This window comes from Rhinolophus hipposideros (genome assembly GCF_964194185.1).
Source record: "Rhinolophus hipposideros genome assembly, chromosome: 4".
Classification (NCBI taxonomy): Eukaryota; Metazoa; Chordata; class Mammalia; order Chiroptera; family Rhinolophidae; genus Rhinolophus; species Rhinolophus hipposideros.
This window is the reverse complement of record NC_138050.1, coordinates 100596200-100622662: the sequence shown is the minus strand read 5'-3', so window position 1 is coordinate 100622662 and position 26463 is coordinate 100596200. Positions and strand designations below refer to the sequence as shown.

The 26463-nt window shown below is 42.2% G+C and overlaps 1 protein-coding gene across 9 annotated transcripts in view; it reads left to right on the top strand.

The window, feature by feature from the left end:
* ENOX1 (ecto-NOX disulfide-thiol exchanger 1) overlaps window positions 1-26463 on the top strand; it is a 512775-nt gene that overhangs the window by 396329 nt on the left and 89983 nt on the right. For all 9 annotated transcript variants that reach the window (XM_081045517.1, XM_081045515.1, XM_081045511.1 and 6 more), the window contains 2 exons: window positions 11777-11883; window positions 15840-15957. In XM_081045517.1, the coding sequence (XP_080901643.1) occupies window positions 11777-11883; window positions 15840-15957 (225 nt within the window). The remainder of the gene's footprint in view (window positions 1-11776; window positions 11884-15839; window positions 15958-26463) is intronic.

Below are 26463 nucleotides of genomic sequence, written 5' to 3'. Positions count from 1 at the left end.
TAATTAAATAGGCATTGTTTCCGTCTCAGCGTTGGATTAACACATCAGGAGTTTGGGGAGTACCGCCTCCATTCACTTCTATCCGGGATCCTTTTGTTTGTTTGTTTGTTTTAACTTTTGAGCATAGATGGGCACTTATCAAAGACGTTAGATGAGGACATCTTCTATTCTGCTGTGACACCCGGGGCTTTCTCCTCCTTTCTGGGCCAGCTGGGCACATCTCATTCCTAGATATATAAGAAAGAGGAAAAAATCCAGTACAAATCAGTCATCTCATTCAGATGTCATCTTATCCTCATATCATCCTGTCTCATGTTTATGTTATTTCTTAAACTGTCCATTTGGCAGAAACTTCCCCAGGTTTCCCAACTGAGCGACTTTGGGGTATTGATCTTTGCCTTTAGAAAGATGCGTGCTCCATAGGGACTCCGCCGAGGCCTACCCACCTTCGAGTTTCCAGTTATGAGCAAAGCCTGTTGTCTCAAAGCTCAGAGAGGAATAGTTTAGAAAGTTCAGGAAGCATGTACCGCGGCATTCAATTATTAATATGCATGCCAAGATGATCAATTGTGCATGCCTTGTCACAACGTTCACACATCTAATGAAAATTTAAACACTCCGTGATATGCCCACTTTGGTCCTTTCCCAACATGCTTCCTGGGGAAAGAGAAAGGAACAAAGTGGGGAAAAGGCAAGCGGGAAAGCAGACTGCAGTGGAGCTGGGTTTATTAATATTCATTTAAAAATGCTTTCCATAAATATAATGAGCAGGATTGAGAAGTAGAAACTGTAGAATGTCAGAGCTAGAGGGGACCTGAGGGACGCACTGGTTCCAACCCCCTCATTTTGCCGAGGAAGAAACTGAGGCTCAGGGACCAGACGTGATAGCCTTGGTCATTTAGCAGTTTACGGACAGATGAGACCCCAAGGCTCTTGGCTTCTTGTACCATTTGCTTTCTACCACCAGGTGCTTTTTATTACGAAAAATGAAAATAAGCAGAGGAGGACATTCTAACTCTAAATGTACAGTTTACAGGTGGAGTTAAAGAAGTGTGCTGGCATCACACCGAGTACAAATGCTGCTCTCTGGTTAGAAAACAAAGCACTTGCCTCTAGCATTACCCCCCAGTCCAGCTTCTATCACACTTCTTCCATGAGACCTTGGCTGTCTGTTACGACACATAACCATCTCCCTCTGTCCTGCCATCTGCAGCTCCTGTTAGTACTATCTGCTTGAGCATTTAGTTACTTTCTCAAGTTTGTTTGTTTTTCCCTCTGGCAAGATTTCAGGCTAAATGGATACAGATACTTAGCATTCTCATTTCACAGCGCTCTGCCTGACTCTTGGAAAGCTCCTCCATACAAAGACCAGTTGACAGTTAGGTAACATAGGTGGAACTGATGCTGGCATTGGAAGTTGAGCTGAAAGCTAATAACCACAAAACATATTCTAACCATTAGATTTTTGAGTAAACCATGCTTTCAACTGGCTTGGCCCTAATATACTCCCTTAAAGTAGAATATGGAGCATACACATTAGTTGAGAACTTTGCAGTAGTGTTACGACCGTACTGTTATTAATATTATTTTAACCTGGAGGTTGGGAAGGTGAGAACTGTCATACAAATTTGCTTTTTACGTGGGTGGTAGGAATTTGCATCAACCTCCCCTTAGAACTTGAAGTAGCAAATAGTAGAGAGAGTTTTGATCGGGCGCGAAGCGATCCTGGTTCTAACCCAGCTCCATTGTTAATGAGCCAGGTGACTTTAGAAAAGTCCTTTAAGTGTCTTAGCTCACAGTGTTCCCATCTCTGTCGTGAAAGCGTTTGACCAGACAGTTCCCTAACTTAGTTCCTTCCCACTCAGAATGTTCTGCAGCCCTTATCATGTCACTGACTTCGATCCTTTAATATCTCTGAATATCTAAACACAATCACAATGTCAGGCGCTCCTGAGCTGATCACAGAACAGAGGATCAGCTGCTCCTCCACACACGGTGCTGTTTGTGCCTTGCTGTGGCCGTTGTGGTTACATCTGCTGGGCAGCACTGTGACTTTTAAGCCACATTTCACCCCTGAGGGTGTGTGTGGCACCCTCACCTGCTGGTGCTACAAACTGGCCGAATTCTTCAGAGAGGCTGCACTTTGCCCTCACTGGTCTCCTCTGTCACATCCTCGTCTCTTCTCTGACTAAAATCGTAAAAGCCTGAGGTGTTTGAATGAATGATGAAATCCATCCACAAATATTTATTGGGTTCCTCTGAAGTGGCAGGTAGTCTGCAAAGAGCTCCAGGGAAACGTGAGGGATCTCTGCTCTCGGTGTGCACCGTGACCCCGCCTCAGGCAGATTGCTGTCCTCATCCACATTTCTTCTGCCTAAAAAGCTCTTTCTGAAATCACTGACTTCTTCCGAACATCCCAGCTAAACGTTTTATTTCCGCCAAGGGAAATTTGACTCCTGTGTCCCTACTGTGGAAAAATAATTTTATGAAGTGTTAAAATGTTTTCCCATGTCTGTGGCCGTCATTGCTCTCTTTCATCCATGGGAAAAAATTCCCCTAACTGCTTTAGCAACTTGACAGATTTTCTGTGTATCCTCAACATCATACTGATAGGTATACTTGCTGATGCTTTAAGTGCCGGAAACATAATTTTCATTAAAAATACTTCTTTGCTCCCAGGGAATAAATGTCCAGAGAAAATATTATTTATAAGAACTTCCAAGTCGAGGCTGAACACAGAATTTTCTGTTCACAGGGTACCAAAGTGACACTGGAGGATGCTGGAAGCCCGCCAGGGCTGAGTTGAACGTTTTTTGGTATCTTCTCTTTCAGTCTCACTGAAAATATATAAACTGAGCCAAATAATACCACTGCGATAGTAACATTTTTAAAAAATTAATGACAGCAAACATGAGAGAAAAAATAAGTCTTAAACTCTGGAACAACAGAGCATTGCAGGAGGCTAGATTTCAAGAACAACCATAGTACATGTTGAGTGAAGCAATTCAGGGAAGATATAACTTTGGGAGCTAAAGTTGAAAACCCTGATACCTTGACATGAGCCCAGCTGTAGGGACTGGAGAAGAAGCCACTGCCAAGTGTAAGGGGAATGGGTGCGTGTGTGTACGTGTGTGTGTACACGTGTGTACGTGTGTGTACCCTGGTGGTGGTTGCTGGGGAAAGAGGGACTGAAGAAACTGTCTCTGAACTACTTTGGAAAGAATCCACATACAAAAATTAATTACACAAAAAGTTTTTTAAAGCCAGGACACTTTCAAACTAGATCTGAGGACAAGCAAGGTGTCAGTAAAGTTACTTTAAGGCAGAGGTGACGTGTTCTTGCCTCTTCATGCCCCTGAAAAAGAGTACAGCTTAATGGTCATGCTCCACCAATAACAGTCATGCTCCACCAATAACGGTCATGCTCCATCAAAAGGAAGCTGTGTCCAGGGAGAAGGATGGAAACGTAGCCACAGGCACAGTGAAAGGGTTTCGGTTGAAGGAGACACACTGCTTAGGTGTGGACGCACTTTCTCTAGCAGGGCAGCCCTGCGACCCTCAAAGCCAAACTTTACCACCTGCTCCTTTGCAGATAAAGGTTGCCAACCCCGTTCTGTGGGGTCACAGAGCTAGAAAGAGTTTTCAGGACAGTCAAGCTCATCCCGCTGTGCCTGGGGGTCTGGACAGCTGGAGGCTTTCTTCAGGCCACACAGCACCTTAGAGGTGGAGCCTCGGCTTCCTGACCCTCCCTGCGCTCTCACAGCAGTCCTTCAGAGGGTGTGCTTCCTGAAAGCATTTCCGTGGCTCCACCTCCTGAAGTGTGCCTTGCTGGGGCTTCTTATTTAACAGCAGTAATAAAAACAAGTAGCGCAGAATGGATTTCTGATTAAAGTGCGTGCTGAGGAGGTGATTCCAGTCTGGTAGACACACATGGAAGGGCCCTTTTTCCAGACACTTCAATTCTTCTTTACTGTCAGATTCCTTAATACACTCTTGGAGAGGGGGCAGTGACGCTCCTTGCCCCATCATAGCATCCAGTGTTTGGCTTCTTTGTGGCAGAAAATTCTATTTACCTTAAGGTTTTGGTCCTTCCTGCCTGCTTTGGTACTGTCCACAAGCTCCCTTACAGCACTTCTTACACCGTGACTCAGTCATGTATGGTGTTCCCCCACTATCCGAAAGTAGAGTGTTCCTATGAAAATCTTTTGCAAGCCAAAATGGTGTAAACTGAAGATGCAATTACCATTAATTTATATGGAAAACTTTTTGAGGGTTCTTAGACCACACAATAACGTACCAAATCACACCAAATACACCGAATTCCATCCAGTTTTACACTCAGTATAACACACTTCCAAGCTCTCTTAGGCTTTTCTGATACCTTCAAATACATGATTTGAAGTTGGGCACATGCAATTTCCATTCCCAGTCTCACCACTTGCTAGGTACAGGACCTGGGACAAGTAATTCTACCTCTGTCAATCTCAGTTTCTTTACCAGTGAAATGGGTATAGTGTCTGCCTCAGAGGATTGCTGGGGACTTTGAGAAAATTAACTGAAATTTAAATGTTTTAAATCAGAGGTTCTCAAACTGCAGCATGCATTGGAATCACCTGGAGAGCCTGTTAAAACACAATCTGCTAGATTGGTGGCTGCCAGAGGCAGGGGGTGGGGGCGGGGGAAATGGGTGAAGGGAGCCAGAAGGTACAAACTTCCAGTTATAAGGTAAAGAAGTCCAGGGGATAGAATGTGCAATATGATGATCAGAGTTAGCAATACTGTCTTGTGTATTTGAAAACTGCTAAGAGAGTAGATCTTAAAAGTTCTCATCACAACAATAAAAATTGTAAATGTGATGGATGTTAACTACCGTATTTCCCCGAAAATAAGACCTAGCCAGACCCTCAGCTCTAATGCGTCTTTTGGAGCAAAAATTAATATAAGACCCGGTCTTATTTGAATATAATATAAGACCGGGTCTTATAATGTAATATAATATAATATAATATAATATAATATAATATAATATAATATAATATAATATATATAATATAATACCAAGTCTAATATAATATAATATAATACCGGGTCTTATATTAATTTTTGCTCCAAAACACACATTAGAGTTGATGGTCCGGCTAGGTCTTATTTTCGGGGAAACACGGCATGTAAGAATGTCAGGAGATATGTGTGAGGGTGTTCACTTCAGCCTTATTAATACACATGTGAATAGATTTCCATGATATGATAAGTGAAAAAAAGCAAGGTGCTGCACAGTGTGTATAATATTAGCACTTTTGTGTAAGTGAAACACAGGCTGCACATAGAAAACTAGACACAGCGCGTACTATCTTTGTAACGTTTTCTCTGGATGGATATGCTGGATATGTTAGCAGTGGTTACCTTTAAAGAGTGAGACAGGGTGAGCAGATAGTCAGGATGGGGAAGGAGACTTGACGGTTCATTTTATTCCTTTTTTCTTATAGTTGTTCGTTGCTTTAATTAGTCCATAGGGATAATCTAGGCAGGAGGATTTGTTGGATTTAAAAAGCCTGAAAAATGCTATGTATTGTAAGGAACCATTAAAATGATAATTTTCTCATGGATTTTTGTTTTGTTACTTTCCAAAGTATTTGAATTATATGCATTGTCAAGGGGATCTCCAGTGCCTTGAAATGTGTCGTGATTTATACAAAGCTTAAAAAGTCGCTGTCTGTCTAATGTCTTTCCATGTATTTGAACAACGTCACCATTTCCCGCTTGCTTGAAGTTTACTGAAAGCATCCTATTTTCTTTGTATAATTGGCTCAGCATGTTTCTCTTTCTTTCTATCCCCATCCCAGTCCCCAAGAGAATCCCAAATCTCTGGCGTCATCTAGTCAGGAAGTTCAGACTGGAACTTCCTGAACTCCTGCAGTTGGTGTAACAAGGGGGTGTGATGGATTCACAGTGTCACGCAATGCTCTTTTTCCTCCTCTCAAGACAAAACCCCAGAATGCCCTTTTTCCTCCTCAACTTGAAATTCCTGTCCATGCGTTCATGATACGTGGGTTTGACCATGTTCATCCTGCTTCCTGGGCTTCCTGCCAGACTGACTGACAGACTCCTCTGAGATCAGGCCCCAGAGCCTACCTGAGGGAGCTCGTGGAAATCTCTCTGGGAATCTCTCATAGCAGCTTCTTCTTACCATGTCCCCGTGTTTGACACTAACTGCTTCTCCCTCTGGCTTTGTCTTGCTCCCTTGGGTGCCCTGAGAGCCCAATCACTTACTACATTCCATCCATTATAATTCTTCAACCCAGGGCCAGGCTCACCAGCCCCACCCAACTTTGAGTATTTAAAGACAACAGTAAAAAGGTCTATTATTTCCTTTGTTATGTGCCTGTGCAAAAAAATCTCTTATGACCTCTTAATAGAGGATTTGGAAAAAGTATTATCCCTTAAAGGAAAATAAGATTTCCTACTGAATCTGGTAGAGTGAAGGCTCTCTCGTGAGCCCAGATCGCATTAAAAACAAAAATGAAGCTTGGAAGGTTAGTTCCAGATGCTCTATTTAGGAAGGCCTACCGCGGGTAAGGACTTAATCAGTTTCTCCAGATATTTAGGACGCTACATGGGTTGAAGGCTCTTTCCCAGCTGCTTAGCTGGAACAAAAGATGCAGGAGGTCCAGGAACTAGGAGAAAGAATGCAGTCAGGAGGGTACAAAGGCAAAAGGGCTGTGCTTATGTTCTTTGGGGGAACCTGACCTTTCTCTTTTGAGGCTTCCAATGTGCTTCTGTGTGGAGCTCAAAATTCAGGAGCGTTGTGCAGCCCAGAAATCGGTGGTTGCGTGATGGGTGCTCTGCTCCTTCCCAGGAAGTTTGTTCCCATTGTTCTGTTTCTGGGTAAATGGATGTCCAGTTCTGAGCTTTCCTTCCCTGAGAAGACAGAAGACAAGTGCTGCTCAAGATCATTTATAAAGTTCTCTCTCAAGTAAGGAGTGTGCTCTGAACTCAGCAGATGCTCAAACACTTTTGAAGGGGGGGGAAGTACAAAAAAAAAGTTATGAAATTCACTTGGTTTTATGGGTTTTGTTTTTAAATTATGAAGGATATAAACATATATGCCCATGTGGTATATGTATGTGGGGGTGTGTGTATGTCGCCTCAGTTACACACTTACGAGGTAGTGAATAATCACTAGTAGAGTGTTACATTTATTAAAGAAGGAGGCCATTAGATTAAGGTGGCTCTGAGGCTGTGGTGGCTTACATAAACAAACCAAAATCTAAGTCTGTCAGTGCTTCAGGGTTACACAATCGAAACCCAAGGACAACCAATCATAAACAGCCAAGGAGGCTTTGAGATATGGCGAGTCTGTAATTTCCTTGCTTTGTTTCCCCCTTTTCTCTGTGAAAGCCTCTCCCCAGCTCCTGTCGGTGGATTGCTTTTAACCACTTCCAGTTTAACACTGCCCAATTTGAATCAATTTTTGCTCAAATAAACTCTTCAAACTTTTAATATGCCTTAGTTTATCTTTTAACAAAAGGTTTGCAGCTGCAAAGAGTACTGAGCAATTTCCTCATTGTTCTGTTTATCCTCTCGTGTTCATTTATACCTACTAGAAATGTGTATGAGAGACTTTATTATGACACCTCAGGCTGACATTCAAGCATACTTGTGAAAAGTCAGTCACTTTTGTGTCCATGACCTTCAGATAACCTAACTTAGGCAAAACACTTACAACATAGAATCAGGGGGGAAAGATTTGCAAGGTGTGAAAGGTAAATTTAAATTTTCTGACTAAGAGTTCTTTCTGTTGATAATACTTTTAAAATGTTATGCTAACTGCTGTAGGCCCAGGAAGACCTTACAGTCACACTCCATAGACCACTAGGGGTGGTGAAAGCAATGATGGGGGTTGACTAATATGAGATGTGATCAAACAATACATGAGTGTTTAAATTACAAAAAACAAAACTGTATTACAGTAAAAGACACGTTGTGATTAATCCCCCAAAGAATACTCCCCCTTGCTGAATTTATTCTGCCTAAATCACATCTTCAGTAAGTTACATTTCTGGAACAAATGCCAGTGCCATCTTGTCTACTATTTATCTCTTTTTTGAGCTTTTAAGTAGAATTTTAAAGATCCCATCACTGCTTGTAGCTTTATTGTGTATGGAACGAGTAGAATGAATTCTACTGGAGAGGTACTGAGTGGTAGTTGAATTCATTGATTTCTTTTTGACAATGAAGAGTCTATGGTCTTTACCTGTGACATCAATTCTAGCGGGCATCTGATTTATGACTTAAAAAATGCATGTCTTTGAATCACATTCATTAGGTCATAGGCTCGGAGGTCCTCTCTAATGATGATGAATTTGTGCTGATCCAAGCACTCTTTGAGTCCTTTTGTGTGCCCAAGAAATTTCATTTGCAAGACAAACGTGAACTAGGCCATAGAACTACTGTGAGAGTATATTTTAAACCTAAGCTGAGTTACAGTTTTTGGGTTTTGCTTTGGGTTTTCTTTTTTTTTTTATTTGTTAATATGTGCAGGAGAGTATAAAACTTAATAAGGAAAGAAGTGTAAAATTAATCACATTTAGTTTTGTTTTTAATTAATTCCCCTATTGAAAAGAATACAATTACATGAAATCAAGAATGGCCCAGAAAACTTAAGATAGATCTCTTTGAATTCTGACTGCTTCCTAAACTCCCAGTATGTATTTCAGCTCCATCTGGATGACCTTCAGGCATCTCAAATTTAGCATGTCCAAGAGCAATTTTCTTACCTTTTTTCTGAGACCTCCACCTGTACTCATCCTCTTGGACTCTGATGTACTTCCCAAGCTTGAGTCGTCCTTAGCTCCCTCCTCTTCTCCCTCACAGCAAATCATCCACCATGTCCTGTCAACTTGCCCTGTCAAATGATTCCTTGCTCCTCCCTCCACTCCAGGGCTCTGCCTTAATTCAAGCCTTGTCATTTCTCCCAAGCAGATCCTACTTAGATCTGCCCCCTGTGGCCTACAGTATCAAGTTTACAAACTGGCTTGGCATACATGGTCCTTTCTTATTCATTCTTGCCCAGCATTAGCCCCACCCCCACCAGCTCTGTTCACAGGAAGTCCTTTCACAATTCCAAGTCAGGCTTTTAACTGGCCAACCAACCCGGCCTTCTCAGCTGAACAAGCATTGATACACTGGTTAAGGCCTATCGAAAATGTTGCATTCTTTGGGGGTGTTGCCTGACTCCGCCTACTAAGTTAAGTACTACGTCCCCATAGGTGTCATCCATACCTCTCTTGTTTAGGGTAATTATCTGCTTGTCTTTCTTTCTCCCTAGAGACTGTGATCTCACCAAGGGCAAGGACTATGTCTTAATCATATATTTCTAGCAACCAGTCAAATGCCTGGTAACCAGTAGGATCTCAGATGTTTGCTAAAAGAATGAACAAGTGCATGAATTCAACTGATGTTCCGGCATATGGTAATAGCACGTTCTAAATAACTGAGACACTTCCCCTCAAACATGGAATATCTGTAGTAACACATGACTTGAGTAGATGGGGGATCTATTTTTACCTTTGAACATGTGTAGTTTTTGGCCCTTGGCTCTTTGTTCTAAGTGCTTTTCCTTCTGTACTCCTCCCTGTGAATTACTGGTCTCTTACCTACCGCCCTCCACTCCACACACATGTATGAACACATACTTTTTCTGAAGTATATCCCATTTATTAACTGCCTTCCCTGATTCATGGCAGAATTTTGACTATCACCACCCAAATACTCGCCTCCACCCTTATTGTCCCTCCCCTCAGGCCTGCTGTCAGGACACCAGTTTTTATTCTTCTAAATGTTATCATTCAGAGAGCTCTACTATGAAGAGTAACGGGGGACCTGTTACTCTTTAATATCTCACAGTCACTACCACCTCTGTCCCTGCCACATAATCTCATCTGACAATGTATTCCACGATGGCACGGGGACTGACTGCTGTGTGTTGCCTGAGCAGAAGGCAGCTTGAAGACCCCGAAGAACCCAGCCTGCATACTGACAGAACAACAGTGAGGCTGCATCGTTCTCCTCCATCAGCCAAGATGCAGCGTGGCCGAGCCATGGGGTTGGTGGTCATTTGAAAGGAAGCACTCAAGGTGACTAGCCTGGCAGTGTGACTTCCTCCAGGTGAGGTGAGGAGATCGAAGCCCCTCCCACTCAAGGAGAGTATGAGCTAAACTGCTGGCAGATCCTCCTGTTCAAACTGAGTGCAATAAATTGATCATGTGGCATGATGATAAAGTTTGGTAAATAAGGAGGTTTAGAGTTGGGATTCTCTTGAGGTGGAAAACAATCAACATAAAAGCCCCTGTGAAAACTACCCATAGATCAGGTAGTGGTTGCTTATCGGCATCATAGGATATTTACAATGTGGGAAGTGAACGGAAACAGCTTTCTTCTTCTGCCCCTCACACACCTGTCTATTCTGTGTGCTAATTTTTAAAAGTGATGCCCCAGGTGTTGTTCTTCCGTGGAGATTATTCTATGACTCTTTGACATTCTTTGGACACCTGGAAGATTTGGAAGAGCTTTGATGTCCTTTTTGGTAATAGAGCCTTGGAAATCTCTTAAGAAAAATTTATGTTTGATAGAGTCTTAGCATCCATGAGAAGCTAATTTTAACTATGACATTCTAACTAAATATGTGCAAGTTCATGTTCAATTGTATGGTTAGTTCAGTGCTATAATTTCCTTAATCCCATGCTTACTAAGTCAATAATTTTTTCAGCAAGACTGAATCTGCAGTTGGTTGGCCCCACCTGTAATATCCACTCCTGAGAGCCTACCGCTCTCTCTATAGAGCTTTGTTCACAACCCCTCCACATTTATCATTCCATTCTCACCGTGTCTGGAAGCCACAGAAGTTCTCAATGAAGTCAAAGTGATAGAGTTGGAGTTTCAAGGGATCTGGGAACCAGAGGGAGGGAAGTCTTATGGAAGTGAAAATGGAATGACAGAGAATGGTATGTGGTCATGGTGAACTACAGCGGGTGCCCTGTGGTGTGGAAATAAAGTCTGCATGCCAGTGCTGCTGGTTGGGGGAGCCTCAGTCTGTCTTGAAGTGGAGGCAGTGACCCCTCTTCCCTGCCAGAAAGCTGCAGGGAAGGCTGTAGTGGGTACAACGGGGGAGGTAAAAGGAGCCAAGGAGTAGCGATGGGCCTGAGATTGAGGGGAGATATGACACTTCTGTCTACTACTACTTACTACTCATTGCCCCAACTTGGAACTTGAACATGGTCAAGTCTTCAGAGGGCTACAGTTGAGTCCTTGAGATGAAGACCAAACGAAAAAAAAAAAAAAAAGATATATGTTTGGCTCTTCCTCATTCAGCCATTCCATCCCAACTTCACTTCTAAGCCCCAAGCCAGGCATTGCTTTATCTATATATCTGTATCTGTATGCCAACCCCTGTACCCATATGATCAATAGATCTAGGTATATAGATACACCAAGTCACATTTGTAAAAGAACCAAAGAATGCTTGGAAGCAGGTGCCCATGACCTTTGCCTGGTCATACTTAGAGTTTATTTTAACCTAAAGTTGTGGAGACAGACTTGAAGGGAGACACCCCAACCTTGCTAAAATGTAAGTACAAAAAGGCACAAATGGGATGGCTATTGATGATGTTAGTTCTACTGTGACATCATCCATAGATGCCTAGTGTCTTTGCTTTGCTTCCCTATAGTGATCACAACATAAATTACTTGTCTTGTTTGACTTCCTTGTTCACCAAAGTTGAGCAGATTGTGGCCGTTTTCAACGCTTCTACCAGACAAAAAGCTTGGGACCATTTCTCGAAAGCTCAGCGCAAGAACATAGACATTTGGCGAAAGCATTCTGAGGTTGGTGATTTTATTATTACTTTCTAACCACCATCACACAGCTGGATTGGCAGAGAAAAATGTGGCTGCAGCCATTACGCTTTTTGTTACAGTGGGCAGTCGTCCTGCCATTGTCCTGTCTCATTGTCAGCTCCAAATCCAGCTCAGATTTGTCTCTTCCCCAGAAAAGCAACTGACTTCGTGCTTTGAGGACAGAGTGCTTTTCTCCTCTGCAAAGGGAGAAAAAAAATCTCTTCCATTCGTAACTAAGAGCTCAGCAATAAACCAAGACACTTTCTCTAACAATTATTAAAAAGGAAAAGTGTGGCGTAAAATCGAAAACTAGTTTTTCATAAAAATGGAGTTTTTTCTCACTGTCCTACAACGTGATGATGATGGTTTCTTCTTTGGGCTAGAAAGGACAAGTATGCCTTTCATCTGCGTTTTCTCATCACTAGCAATGTCTTAGTCCCCTGTGCCGGCCCGTGGTTCTATCACACCCCTCCCAGAGCACGTTCCTCAGGGGAGTGAACCGCCAGGCTGTAGCCACATCCACCCTTCTGCATCAATGAATGTGTGAAGTGTGAGTATTTCCCCCAAGGAAGGAGTCCAGAGTTTGAACTTCTTTGCCACCTGGAAGGTCCAGAATGTGTCTTTAGTCATTGGTCGTCCAGCTGTTATTTTTTTAACTCCACAGTGTAGTGTATGCTGTGAACCTGTAATTTAAAAGTAAGTATACTGTCTTCGTTGCTTCTTTTTTTTTTTTTAATGAGAGAATATTTCTCATGTGGATGCCTCTCCATCTCTAGCATGTTGATGTTAAAGTTCTCTAAATGATACTCCCCTCTGTCAAAATTCCAAAGGTATAGAAGGTAAGGTTTACGTATTTAATGATTCTGACTCACACTTGTAAAATAAGTGTTTCATAGAGTTTGAGGAGGCACAAAGTACTGTGACATCAGTCATTCGGGTAGCATTTTAAGTGCCCATTAACTAATGCTAAATTACACTTCAATACCAATGGCACTGGGTATAATATCCACATGAATACCAAATGAATTCTTTATTATCACTGTTTTTATGGTGAATTCCGAATGACTTCACAATAATGGGACACTTAAAGTGCTAGTGCAATTTATTGTTAAGAAAGACATTTTTTGTTTTGTTCACAAATGCCTAAGAAGGTACTTGGTGAGTGACGCAGTTCTGTTCCTCCGTTCAGGACTATGAGTGAGGAGGAGGTGAGATTCTGCTTTAATTTTTCAGGGTCCAGAAAAACAAAGGGTGCATACCTAACGCTCTCCTAGACTGAATGGAGATCAGTGGGAGTGAAGGTTGATTTTCAGGAGGAAAGAGCCCTTGTTTATGAGGATATATACAAATCGAGGGGCATGAAGCACAAATCAGATCCATAAACTGTGATTCATATTTGGGGAGCATCTATGAATTGTTTGTTTTCTTTTTCATAAAAGCAAGCATGATTAAAAGAAATGTTAAGAGAAAGGCAAGTGGCATGATGCTGAATAAACCTGGGTAGAGAAAGGCTGACATTAGTATACAAGTGTCAGCGCGTAGCAGGCATTGATGTAAATCTCTCTTCCTACTGTGTCCAATCCCCTCCGTTAGCCCTGGCTCCCCACTCTGGGCCTGGGCTCTCTCCACTGCAGAGCAGGACATGCAAAGCTTCCAGCTTTGTTCCAAGGAAGCCTGCTTGCTTTGCTTTACTGAGAGGTAGAAATGGATGCAGTCCTGAAAAGTGCTCCTGGAAAGGGTCTTTGTGACTCCCTACCTCTCCCACCACCTCTTTTGATATGCTAGGCAATAGAATTCTAAATTGCCTTTGATTTTTCTTTCCTACGTGTCACTTAATTGATTAAGTACCAGTTGGTAATTTAACATTGTGGATGATTTCTCAGTTACATATGAGCTTGATAATTGGCTTGATTTTTTTTTCTGCGTTCCCATGTACAGCATCTGTTAATTATCTGCAACACCTTTACAGATGTATTAGCGTGTACCAGTGAATTACTGCTGAACCAGGGACACCCTGTGGGAACACCCCCCGCTTTTTCTGCTTCCCCTCCCACTTTTTCCTGCCTACCGCCCTTCCCCACAAGAACAGCTACTGTGTGACAGTTTGTCATTAATTGTAGGGACTAAACAATAGGCCCTTTCAGCCTCATTTATTCTTTCCACCTGACTTTTCCTCGTTTTAAGTATTTTCAGGCCACCTCTTTGGGAATTGGGCTCTTTGTCGGCAGAAAAATTAGCTGTTCACAACCTGGAAACGTCCCCACTAATCACGTGTTCCATTTGCCTCTGATACCCAGTGGTATTGTTTAAAGCAGAATTGCCACCTCTTTCTACTGGGTGACTCAGTCAAGTAAGGAGGCATGGCCTGTCATCCTAGTAGCCTTTCAGGACTGCCTGTGTTGGCGGGGACCTAGCTTCTCCGCCAACCCCTTTCCCTGTCCTCTGCATTGGTGATTCCCGGGCTTCAGAGTTGGCCATACAAATAGTGTAAGCAGTAAATAATTTCCTTTCCGTCATGCTACAGCTAAAATCTGTGAGCTAAGGAGAGAAGTGAATTGAGAGAACCCATACCACAGACTAATGCCTGTACATCAATTAAATGGGCGCTAGAACAATGCTTAAAGTCATGCCATTAATGCATTAGGTGTTATAATTGAGTACTATTGTTCCTCATCGGTTTATTTATTATAAAGTGAAACCGTTTTAACTGACTTTTCTTTAGAGACTTCAATTTAAATGGGGTAAAAAAAAGGAAAAGGCAGCCCTTTTCCTTAAGACAGTACATATAAGAGAACAAAATGGGTAAGGATTCACAAATACATAATATGCAGGTTGATGCAAAATAAGAATTCAATTATTTAACAAAAAGGATTACAATGTCCCGATGTTTGGGCACCGTTGTGAAAAACATATATTCCGTCATTCTTTACTTTTTACAGGTTTTCACATACACTCTTCCATTCAAACAGCCTTGTATTGCTACTCTTCCCCATTTTGGGTGAGTTGACAAAGGCTCAGAGAAATGGAATGCCTTGCCTGCAGTCACACCCCTATCAAGTAGAGAACACATGTTATGATGCTAAGATCTTAAAGGGTGCTAAAGCCACCACCACAACGAAAACAATGAACCCTACACGATAATGTGGAACACCAAAAAAAGAAGGCATCTGTTTTCATTTTGTCTCCAACATTTTTTGATTTTACCATTTGGATATTTGAATGAGTTGTGCGTGCGTGTGTGCGTGCATGTGTGTGTGTGTGTGTGTGTGTGTGTGTGTGTGTGATCACACCTGGGCGCATGCCCACACACGGGCACCATTTTGTATGAAGAATAACAGTGATCTACATTATCAGCTTAGAGAACCAAGTGCATAGCATGGTCGTAAGCGTCTTACGTGCATTAACTTACTTTAGCCTCAAAACTGATTGTCACAGTGTCCCAGTGAGTAAATTGAGGCTAAGATTGCTGAAGGAACATTCCTGAAGTTACCCAGTAGGTCAGTGGCAGACTGGGTCTTTGAAAAGTTTCCTTGCTTATTCCTGATCATTAGCTATGAGCCCCTCTTATGTGCCAGCCATGGTGATAGGTACTTTTGTGTAATCACAACAGCCCTGCCAGGTAGATGATATTATTTCCCTTTCTACAAATGAGGAAATTGAGACTCAAAGATTGAATAATTTGCTGAAGAGCCCTTGATTCTTTATTGGTGAGCAGAAATTTATCCCAAGCCTGACAGCAAATCCCCATCGTTCCAGCCCCTGCCCCACCCCCACCCCCAGACCCCTCAGAACTTCATCCTAGATTGGACGGGGCAATGTTTGGGAGGTAGAGACTTCAGATTCTACTATGTGTTCCTATGTCAGTCATAATAACTAAGAGACCATTGGGAAAAGGTATGTTGACGCGTGTCTGTGACTGACACTCATGTATCCTTAACTTCCAGGAACTCCGGAATGCTCAAAGTGAGCAGCTCATGGGCATCCGGCGTGAAGAAGAAATGGAAATGTCAGATGATGAGACCTGTGACAGCCCTACTAAAAAAATGAGAGTCGACGAATCAGGTAATGCTAACAACTGCCCTATACCCGTGACTTGTCATGGTGACCTTCCTACTCTGAGGTGGGGCATACGTGTTGGGAAGCGACCACATAACTCATGTTTACTTGAGTTATACTAAACCTTCATCTCTGAGTGACTCTGCCTTTTATTAACAGAACTCTACTCTCCTTCCTCAGAGCATAGTAATTTACATTGTTCCAGTTGTTTCTTTATATGTAGGTCTGGGGCCATTAGCCTTTTCTCAGGGATATGTGCCTATTCCCATAAAAAAATCCCTTTCCAGAGTATGGCAGTCATCTTTAATGCTGAAGTCCAGATAAAATCTCGTTTCAGTCAGTGTACTTCTAACATGAGAATTGTTTAATCCCTAAAGAAGCTTTCTAGCCTCTGAGCCAATGTGCTGGAGAATTAGACTTTTTTCCAATAAATTTGAGTTCATCTAACCTGCGATTGAAGGCTTGGCCCACTGGGTATCCAGAACGGGGCATCACTCTGGAGTTGCAAAAAGGAGAAAAGCTCAGAATGAGCCCTGGGTTATGTGCTCTATCTCCTCTGAGATACTGATTTAAAACTCTCTCCTCCAATTATGTAGATGTAAATCCCTTGGTGTTGTAAAAGCAGCCCAGGGAAATGCTCGCTCAAACATAAGAGACACCAAAGGAGATTGCGTGTCCATGCGGGAGAGCGTAGTCTAGAGGGCCTGAGAGTTGCCACCATCATCAAAAAAGCAAAGTAGAGGCCTAACATAGCTTTGATCTGTCTCCTCATATGTTCCAGTGAATAAAACAGCCTGTCCCAAGCTTTTTAACAGAAAGGTTCAGTTAACCAGAGAACCTTTGCTAATTTGTTGGTGGAAGATTCCAAAGTGACCAGGCTGTCACAATGGCAGAGTGGTCAGATGCTGTGTTTCTCCCAGGCTTAGACGAGAATGGCAGCGGCGTAAATAATGGTGGGGAGGAAAAGCTCCTGCATCCAGGCATATCGGAAGGGAGTTTAACTTCCTTAGCGCAGTGGCTCTCAGAAGTGTGGTCCCCAGTCCAGCAAGGTCAGCGTCACCTAGGAGCTTACTAGAAATGTGTATTCTCGGGACCTATCCATGACCTACTGAATGAGAAACATCCAGTAATCTGGGGTTTAAGACTTGCATGCTAAAATTTGAGAACCACTACCTTGGAAATTTTCCTTTTTATCCTCCAATTCCATTCACTTAAGTCTTTCGGAAGCTTAGCATTAAAAAAAAAATACATCATGCCACTATTATTTGAAGCCACATATCTTTTGTCTGAAAAACGAACCTGGCATTTATGTGTCAGTGTGTGTCTCCTACTAAGCCCATATCAGATTTCTCAGAACTGGTTGATTATTGGGGAAGGATTTTCTTATTTGGGGAAACCACCTTCCTCCCAGCATTTCTATTCTGCAAATCTTCATACATCAAAAGAGCATGTTTTAGTGTGATTTTCTTAAATTCAATGAAATCTTTCCAATAAAGAAATAAAACTTGTTTTGCTCACAAAAGCTTTCATCATTTTTGAAATCTCTGGATGAGGGGAAGGTTGGCTACTTCACATCTTATAAAAAAGGTATAGGAGGAAAGAATTGAGTTCATCAGAAGTTTTGATTTGAAATTGTAGCTTTTATTTTTAAGCAGGGGGGAAGGATGGCTTTAAAAAACAAAAACAAGAAAACAACCTATCAATTTCCCAAGTGAGAAATGTATATACTTTTTGTATATACATTTTTTTTTTGTAGCCTACTTAGCATAGAGCCAGAATAATAATGACTCAGAACAGTAGGCTCACAGAGGGGCTCCTGCAGACATGGGTGGGCCCCTGAGGTCTGCTGCAGGAGAATCCACAGAGAAGCTAAGGACCTCTCCCCGCCCCTCAGCAGGGACCATAGGGTTCTCTCTGGAAGGATGGAAGACCCCTCTTCCCAGACCTCTCTTGGTTTTCCCCAGGCATCTAATAAGAGCCCGAAGTGAGACCTGAACTTTCAGAAGCTTTCGCTAGGCTTGTTTCTTGGTCAGTGGAAATTAATGAGTACAACAGTGAATGTTCTGAGGGAGGAGATGAAAGAACTCGAGTTCAAATGCCAGGTCCCCAGGAGTTCAAAGCCTTTTTCGTGCTTTTCAAAATGAGATGGACCAGAGAACGTGCTGTATGGTTTATGAGGAAAGCTCAGGACTGATTAGAGGGAAAGGCAAGCCACTAACCTCTTTTATTCCACTGGGCCCCGGAGATCCTTCCAAAAGGCAGGCACCTGTTTTTCTTTCAGCCCACGTATTGGGGACAGAGCCGAGAGCAAGAACTCCCATCTAGTGTTTTGACCAAGCCTCAGACAGACGCCATCAAACTGCTGCTTGAAGGGGTGGGGGGGGGTGTGAAGGGATGGAGGGATGAGGCCCCATAGTCTGAGAGGGAAACACACCTTTCAGTCGCATTTCCTTAGGTGACACAGCATTCATTTTAGGTGCAAATTTGCATCTGTCAGTCACCCATGAATAGGCTTCTCAAAATGTAGCTCTAATTCAGAGGAATTGCCAAATGCTATAATAGAAGTAAAATCCTCTATCCTTTTAAAGAATCTCTTGCCTTTTTCCTTTCTGCAAAATGGTGAGATTTTCACCTCAGACCTCCTCAGCAGTAGCTGACGCAGGAATTCCTGGAAATTCCAGGGAGGGGAAGGGTATCCTCCTGGGAGCTTCCTGCCTGTGCGAGGTCTGTGGTGAGGCCGTCCCCCCACCAGACATTTGAGTCTGGTCCACCAGATTTGGCTTTCCTCTTCATCTCTCCCCTAGAACAAAAACTGATAGGCACCACTTTATTTCTGACGGGGAGCTGGAGAGAATTGGTTTCTAGAAAGAGCATAATGCATTATGTGAGGACTTGCATCAGACCTTGAGTTTAATTTTTTTTTTAATCAGCGTTCAATATATCTCTGATCTTCTGGTTATGAAGAATACTTCATGGTGCTTTTGCTTTTTACCACAATTAAGAATTGACAGTGTGTCTTTGGCTAGAGTTCCCCAGTGCTGCTGAAGTGCGATATAATTCTGGGCAGGCTGCTCACTGTTCCTTGTCAGCTGAATCTTACAGGGAAAAGGGAGTTAGCTGGAGCAAAACTAAGATGCTGATAAAAACATGAAAATGAGCTTTGTTTGTAAATTTGAAAATCAGGACAGATTTATCAAAGCGTTCATTCAAGAAGACTGGCAGCCTGTTCCAAAGCCCATGAGGAGAATTTTTGATAAAACTTCGACTTGATTGTTGCATAGTCTACCTCCCACAGGAATCAAGACCCACTTTAAAAGCCAGGTCTCTTCCTCCTCCTCCCTCTCTCTCTCTCCTTCTCCTTCCCCCAGGTGGGCAGCGCAGGTAGAGCAGGAGAGCACAGAGGAACGAGGGAAGAACAAAGGAAGTCTGTCCCAGATTGTGAGGCCTCAGACGCAGAGCCTGGGTAGTCTTAGTATCGCTGGGGAGAGTTACATGAGTCAGTGCCTGGAAAGCCCTTATTACAGTGTTGAGCACATAGTAAGTACCTGTTAGCAAGTATAACACAGTCAGTAACTGTTAACTCCGCGTGGTATCTCTCTCGTCCTCCTGCACCTGGCCTTAGGCCTCTCAGCAACTCAGTGCCCAAGTAAAGCTTATTGACTTCACCGCAATTTCCCCTTCTTCTGCTCTTGGTTTTCTATGCCTGTGTCCCGTAAGTTGATAGGAAGATGGTGACCCGAAAAATCTGTGCTCTTACTAGATTTAGATGGCAAGCATTAAGAAGCGTGTTTAAACAAAGTTGATCCATTTCCCCCAAATTTTCAGAACTTTTATACATAAAAAATTCAGGACGACGTACTTAATAGGCTACATCCCAGACAGGCAAAACTCAGCATCGTTCTAATTCTCAACAAACATTCGTCGAGCACCTTCTCGTGTTCAAGGCACTGTGGGACCCAGGGGGTACGGAGAGGGTTAGACACAGTGTACTCAAGGGTGTGAGACACTTTTAGAAGAGAAGAGATAAACACGTTAAATTACTAAAAAATAAAATGCCTTAATGCCAAGCATGTCCTAAAGCCATTAACTTAAATTCAGTGTAAACCAAAATGAACATCACTATACAGTGTACATTACCTCGTCCAATATTTAGTGAGTACACATCGTACGTTGAACACAAATTTTAGAAGAGTGACAATGAATACATCCTTTGCTTAATGGACACCCCTTAAACCATTCCATAATGTACAGATGTTCTTGGATTTTAATCACACCTCATTTAAACTCTGGGTGCTTTGCAGGAGCCAATACTCTTTAACTACCAAGAGTGTTTTCTGAGTTGTCAATTTCCCATGGAAACTCACCACACCATAGGTACAGACTTTTTTTTTTTCCTTCTAATTTCAATAGCAAGTCAAATAAGGACTTTCCAAATCTTTCAGCCAACTCGGTCAACTTAGGGATTCATAATTAAGTTTCTTTGGAACCAGTAGTATTCCATCTGTCCGAATTGTTTTCTATGGAGCTGGACGCTTTAGGTTAAAACAAGTAATAATAATAAGTCTCTCTCTGGCTATCCCCTTGATCTCTTTGAACACCAGGACTGCCTGTTTTCATGATTTGGTTTATTTCCTGTATGGCAGTGCTTTTGAAAGACATCCAGGATACCCAGTGGGGAAGGCACCATCAGGCAGGAGCCTAAGAAGAGTCTCACGGCTGCCCCAGGCACCAGACTGGGTACAGAAGGAAGGGGCGACTGGTTGTGAGACAAGGGTCCTGCAGTCAACAGATGGGACCACCTGAAGGGGGCCGTGTCTCTCCCAGCGGGTGGAAGCTTTCAATTGCATTGAAGAGGATCTAAGCAGGCTCACTCTAGAGTGGCTGAGAACTAGGCAGAGGGACAAGAGCATTCAGCATGGAAAGTGAGATGGCTCAGTCTGGGGCCACGTGTCAGGGAGGAGCTTCCCGCACCAGCAGACCCCAAAGGCAGGGCCTCAGTGCTGAGAGGAAGTTTGGAAGGATAAGCTATGTGCAGACTTCTGTTTTTACACGTAATAGCCTGAAGGAGAAATAGAGCAGTGGTGTGTGTCCGTCAGTGACCACCAAGTTAAAGGCAAGCATTTTATTTGCAACCACAAAGGAATATCTTCTGGGAACCCAAATGCCAAACAAGAAAATGTGATTAATTAAAACTAATATGGCTGAAAGATGATGAACTAAATCTGCCGGTGGGCTGCGTAGCATGCTTCATTCCTAAGGTCTTGAAATAGACCTTCGTTTCCAGGGAGCCAAGGCTTTTTCTGTTTCATCCTTAATAAGAAAAAAACAAACAACAACAACAAGAAACACCTGCTAATCTTGCCAAAGAATTTAAATACATGTTTATTTTGGGAAGATTTTTCAGTGCCCTGATTTCATAAACAGTTACAGTTCCGCTTTCATACTGAACATGTTTCTGAAAAGTATTTATTTTTGTAAATTGCTTTACCTTTTAAACATAAGAGACAGAGGTTATTAGATTGAACCTGTAGCATAGGTCTCCTTTGTAATGAAATGCTCCTTCTGCCCAACCAGACTGTGTTTACTTGTTTTATAAATTCACATTTGGAGCTGAAACTGTTGTCAAGCTTAGTCCCCTTATAGTTTTATTTTTATGTAGCACCTGACAGTGCCGTTATCCTGACATCTCTCTCATATATGCACACATTTTCCATACGCATGAGTTTCACGTGAAATTGATTTGTGCTGTTGAAATCGAATCGTGTCCAGGAAAGCACAGAATTTCCCCGATACTCTAACCACCCAACTGTGTTGCACCTCCACAAAACTCGGCTGAGCCCTCTCGGAGGCTCTCCGAGCATCCACGCAGGTCGGGACTAGCATGGAGCTGGGTGGGCTCTCCGAATGCTTTCCTGTGTGCCACACCAGCTCAGGCTCCCAGCTGCACTGGCGGAGGAGACTCCAGCTTTGTTAAGCCCTGGCTTCTTGCCTAGTGATAGGAGCCCCTGAAGCCTGGTGAAGGGCATAGGCTGATGATGGGCAGAGCAGAAAAGTGAGGAAGTTAACAGCCAATTTTCAGGAAAAGCTACAGAGACCTTGACCTGGGAAGACTGCGGACAAATGGCCAGTGAGTAGCAGGTTCACCACAGCTGCCCGTGCACAGACCCCAGCGGTTGGTTTCCCTTAGAAAATCACGATCTAGATCACAGTTTATTATGTTTTCTGGTCATTTCATCCTGATTAGGGCTGATGCAGGATCATTACATAAGTAGATTTAATCCTGTTTTCTTAGCAGACTTGAAGGATACTGGGGGAATATTTATGTAATAAGATGCAAAGTTGCTATGGAAAATACTATAGCAACCTAACATCTTCCCAGAGCCAAGCAGCCACTTGTAACAGCAATCTGAATTTACATTTATGTTAGTGTCATTTTATTGACACTCTTAGTATCTCATTCTGACAGGATGTTGAAATATGTTTTCAGCTTATATTTGAGCCAAATTAACACAGTGCTGTTGGATTTTAAGTGTGGTTTGCACAATTTTGGGGGGAAAAATCAGAATATTTTTGAGGGAATTTAGGTGACAGAATCTGGGTAAGTGCGTGAGTTGTTTTTCTTTTTCCTTTCCTAAGCATAGGAAAGAATTCCTTAGTAGTATTTATTCCTAATTTTTCCTTTTAGTTTGTAAATAATAGGTAGGAATGTCTGATTGTGAAATAGGGATTATCCTTTTCAACATTGGCACAGGTTGTCAAATTCTCACCTGTGATTCTATCGGTGCATATAGAAAATACTTCTAGTAGATCAGCTCATTGCCCTCCAACAGTGTGTAACATTTCAAACACAAAATCTGTTTTTCGTATAAAAATAATACCTAGTCACTTTGGAAAATGTAAACATGAATAATAAAGAAGAAAAGAAATGCTGGTTAGTTATAACACTGCAAAAGACTGGTTTCTATTTCTTTTTCTGCACAGCTTAACAATATAAGCATGTTTCTCTGTATTTTTAAAAGCTCAGACACAATAATTCGACATGATTTTGTTTTCAGACAGACCTCCTTGTGTAACCAGTGAATCTTTTTTAAGCTTTTTATATGTTAATGAAATAGAAAATATAGAGTAAATAGTGTGTTCTTTCACGTGAACCTTTGGGAATTGAAGTTGTATCTTTGAGGTGGTCAAAAAGGACACCTGAGGTTATGAAAAGCCTGATAACTGGTCCGGCCCACCCAAAAGCATCTATGACGTCCCTTAAATGGGAGTGTGGCGGGACAAGCTATAGATGTGTAGCTGGTTGGTAGTGGAGAGATAGTGTCTATTGATTTTCTTCTGTACCTCTCCATCTAAAACTTAAATTGTGACTATAGCACTGTTAAAGTGGGGCACCGGCCAAAAGAATCAATACCAGACCATATTAAAACACATGCTTTACCAACTTCTTAGCACAGTGATGTACTGTTTATGAACATCTTTGTCCTAATTCTCCCATGCTTTCGTACTGCATTGTTCATCAAAACACAGTTGGTGACATAAAGCTATTGTATCTTGGCTCCTAACACTGTTACCCAAAGCTTCATTAATCAAAGGCCTGAAGACACTCATCTACAGTATGGATACAGAAGGTGAGGACAAGAAGACGTCTTAGAGAATTCCAGTTAGCCATGCACAGTTTGGTGCCACGCAACTAATGAAAAAATAATAATTGAAAGAAATAATTACTTTCTTCCCTTTTTTGGAAATTCCCCCAGCCGCTATATGATACTTGTACAGCAGGTCCTCAAATAACGCCATTTTGTTACAACATTGATGAGGAAAAATAATCGTTTCCTGGCTAGAGCCATTGACCATGTGTGGAATTCACGCGTTCTGCCATGTTTGCGTGGGTTTCTCCAGGGCCTCCGGTTTCCTCCCACATCCCAAAGATGTGCACGTGAGGTGAATAGTGTGTCTACACTGTCCCAGTCTGAGTAAGTGTGGGTGTGGGTATGAGTGTGCTCTGTGATGGAAGGGCGTCCGGTCCTGTCCAGGGTGGGTTCCCACCTTGCTCCCTAAGCCACCGGGACAGGCTCTGGCCACCTCAATCCTGAACTGTAATAAGCGGGTTGGAAATAATGATCTTACTTGTTTTTATTAATCTTTCTTAAATGTACATATAGCTCACATTTATTTCAATGTATAATATTAGAAGTGCATTGAGTCTTTATTTAAAAGTTTGCTGATATTTTTGTGACCAGAAATATGCCGTAGGAACTTAACTCCTGTTTCTTTCAGTCAGCCTATGGTGAAATTGGTTTCATCGTATGTTGTTTTGCCTAAAGTCACAGTTTTTAAGAACCTGTTGACTGTGTTAAGTGAGGACTTACGGTACTTAGAAGCCCTGGTAATTGAAGTTTGTGGCAATTAGAAATTATTATTATAGTAAGCCCTCTGGTATTGAAATGGCTTAGAGACTCTTCTTTCTCACTTGGGTGAATGCCCATGATACCAGGGAGGCACGAAACTGCTCAGCAACACTTCCCCCCAGTTCTGGGGCACAGTGAGTCACATCCTGGGAAGTGGTTAAAGAAGGGATGTTTTATTTGACTCTCCATCACTAATAGAGAAGCGGGGAGAAATATTCCTAGAGAAGCTGCAAGACAGAATCTGTGTCATGATGCTTCAGGCAGGGTGTCACAGGGTCTTTAATGAGCCCGCCGTGACTTCTGGAGCCGCTGTGTCCCAGAGGCCCTTGCTTGACTCATTGCCACTTGACACAGTTACCTAAATTTGCAGTTCTCAGAATTACGCTAGGAACACATAAACCTCTGACACTAGGCTACTGGTTAATTAATCACATATCTATATGCAGCAGCCTTGAAATAAATCATCCTTCAGAAGACTATATAATGCCGTGAAAGAAGGTTCTCAGTATATTGCTAAGTGATTGTTGCACAAGAAAGAGCTGAGGCTGCAGAGCAAACCAGAAGTTCCTTTGGGGTCTATAGGATTTCACATCTGGGAGACACAGCTTCAGGAGGAACGTGAAATGTGCTCTGAGGAGGGAGGAAAAAGACACAAGTTTATAAAGGCAAAACCTGCCAGCTTACCTAAGTTGTTTTGAAAGAATTATGATTGGCACAGACAAATGTAACTAACATCAGTCTACACAGGATAGGTTACTGTGCTGGTTGTTAGGTTGGAGTTCATAGAAATAAGCCTCCATCTGAGAAGAGCAACAGGCACAGCCGTTTGTGGTAGGCATAGGCTAAACATTCATGTGCAATCCAGGTGTGGACGTGCATAAAGCCAAGTCCCCCAGGGACCCCTGCCCAGGTTCACTTCAGGGCCCCTTGATATTAGTGACTCCATTTCAGATGTTTCTATCCACATAGTAAAAGCAGTTTCTAATCAACGTATAGATCATTCCAGCTGTATGTTTTTGTATGTGTTGTACCCACAGTTTGTATGTTAGGAGATTATCTATACAGATGTAGGTGAATACATTCAGAGTGATTATTTCTAGATGGTGCAATTGAAGGTGATTTTTGTTTTCCTCTTTGTGTATCTCAAAAAATTCACCTAATATATGCATGTATTATTTTAATAATTAAATTATAATAAATAGTAATTTTAAAATTACCTAGGAGAATCTGATGTAAAATTCATATTGATTGGGAAATACCACCTGGCCATTTCCAATCATTCAGGAAAGTCAAAAGTGGTAATGAATAGTAACTAGTATCAGATGAGGTCAGTCATTGAATTGCCTTCTTTTTCTATAAACTAGGGAATTTCCACATTTAATTTGCCCTAATACACTTACCTTTTATGGCACCACTAAATTATGGGAGAAAAGCTCCGGAATATCCTTCAAATACCTTAAGTGGCATCCTAAGAGTCTAACCAAATAAAATCAGTCAAGGATTTTGAATGCGTGGTATGTGCGCGGCATCATGATACCATTCGAAGGCAAAGCTGGACTGAAGATGTTTATAACCTTAGAATGTTAATCCAAACAGAGCTGATTGGGGCATATGCTTAGTCTTCCCATTATTTTCTGTATTTTCTACTAACATTCTAAGGTTATAAACCTTAATCCAGACGGAGCTGATTGGGGCGTATGCTTAGTCTTCCCATTATTTTCTTCTGTATTTTCTTTTGTATTTTCTTCCCATTATTTTCTGTATTTTCTGTATTTTCTACTAACATTCTAAGGTTGTAAACCTTAATCCAGACGGAGCTGATTGGGGCGGATGCTTAGTCTTCCCATTATTTTTTGTATTTTCTACTAACTAGCAAGAGATTGGCTTCAACACAGGCAGTGCATCCAGAAAACTGTTTTGAAGCTCATTCCAACAGAAATGCCAGCTTTTAAAAATATCCAGGAAATTGGCACAATCCCTTTTTTAGCTGAGTGATATATATTTCCTCAAAAGCAATCTGCTCTGTGGTTTTAGCAAGAAGAAGAAGAAATGCTATGAAGAGGTCAAATTCATTGGGCCAGAGCCGTGCCATGTCATGCGTTTC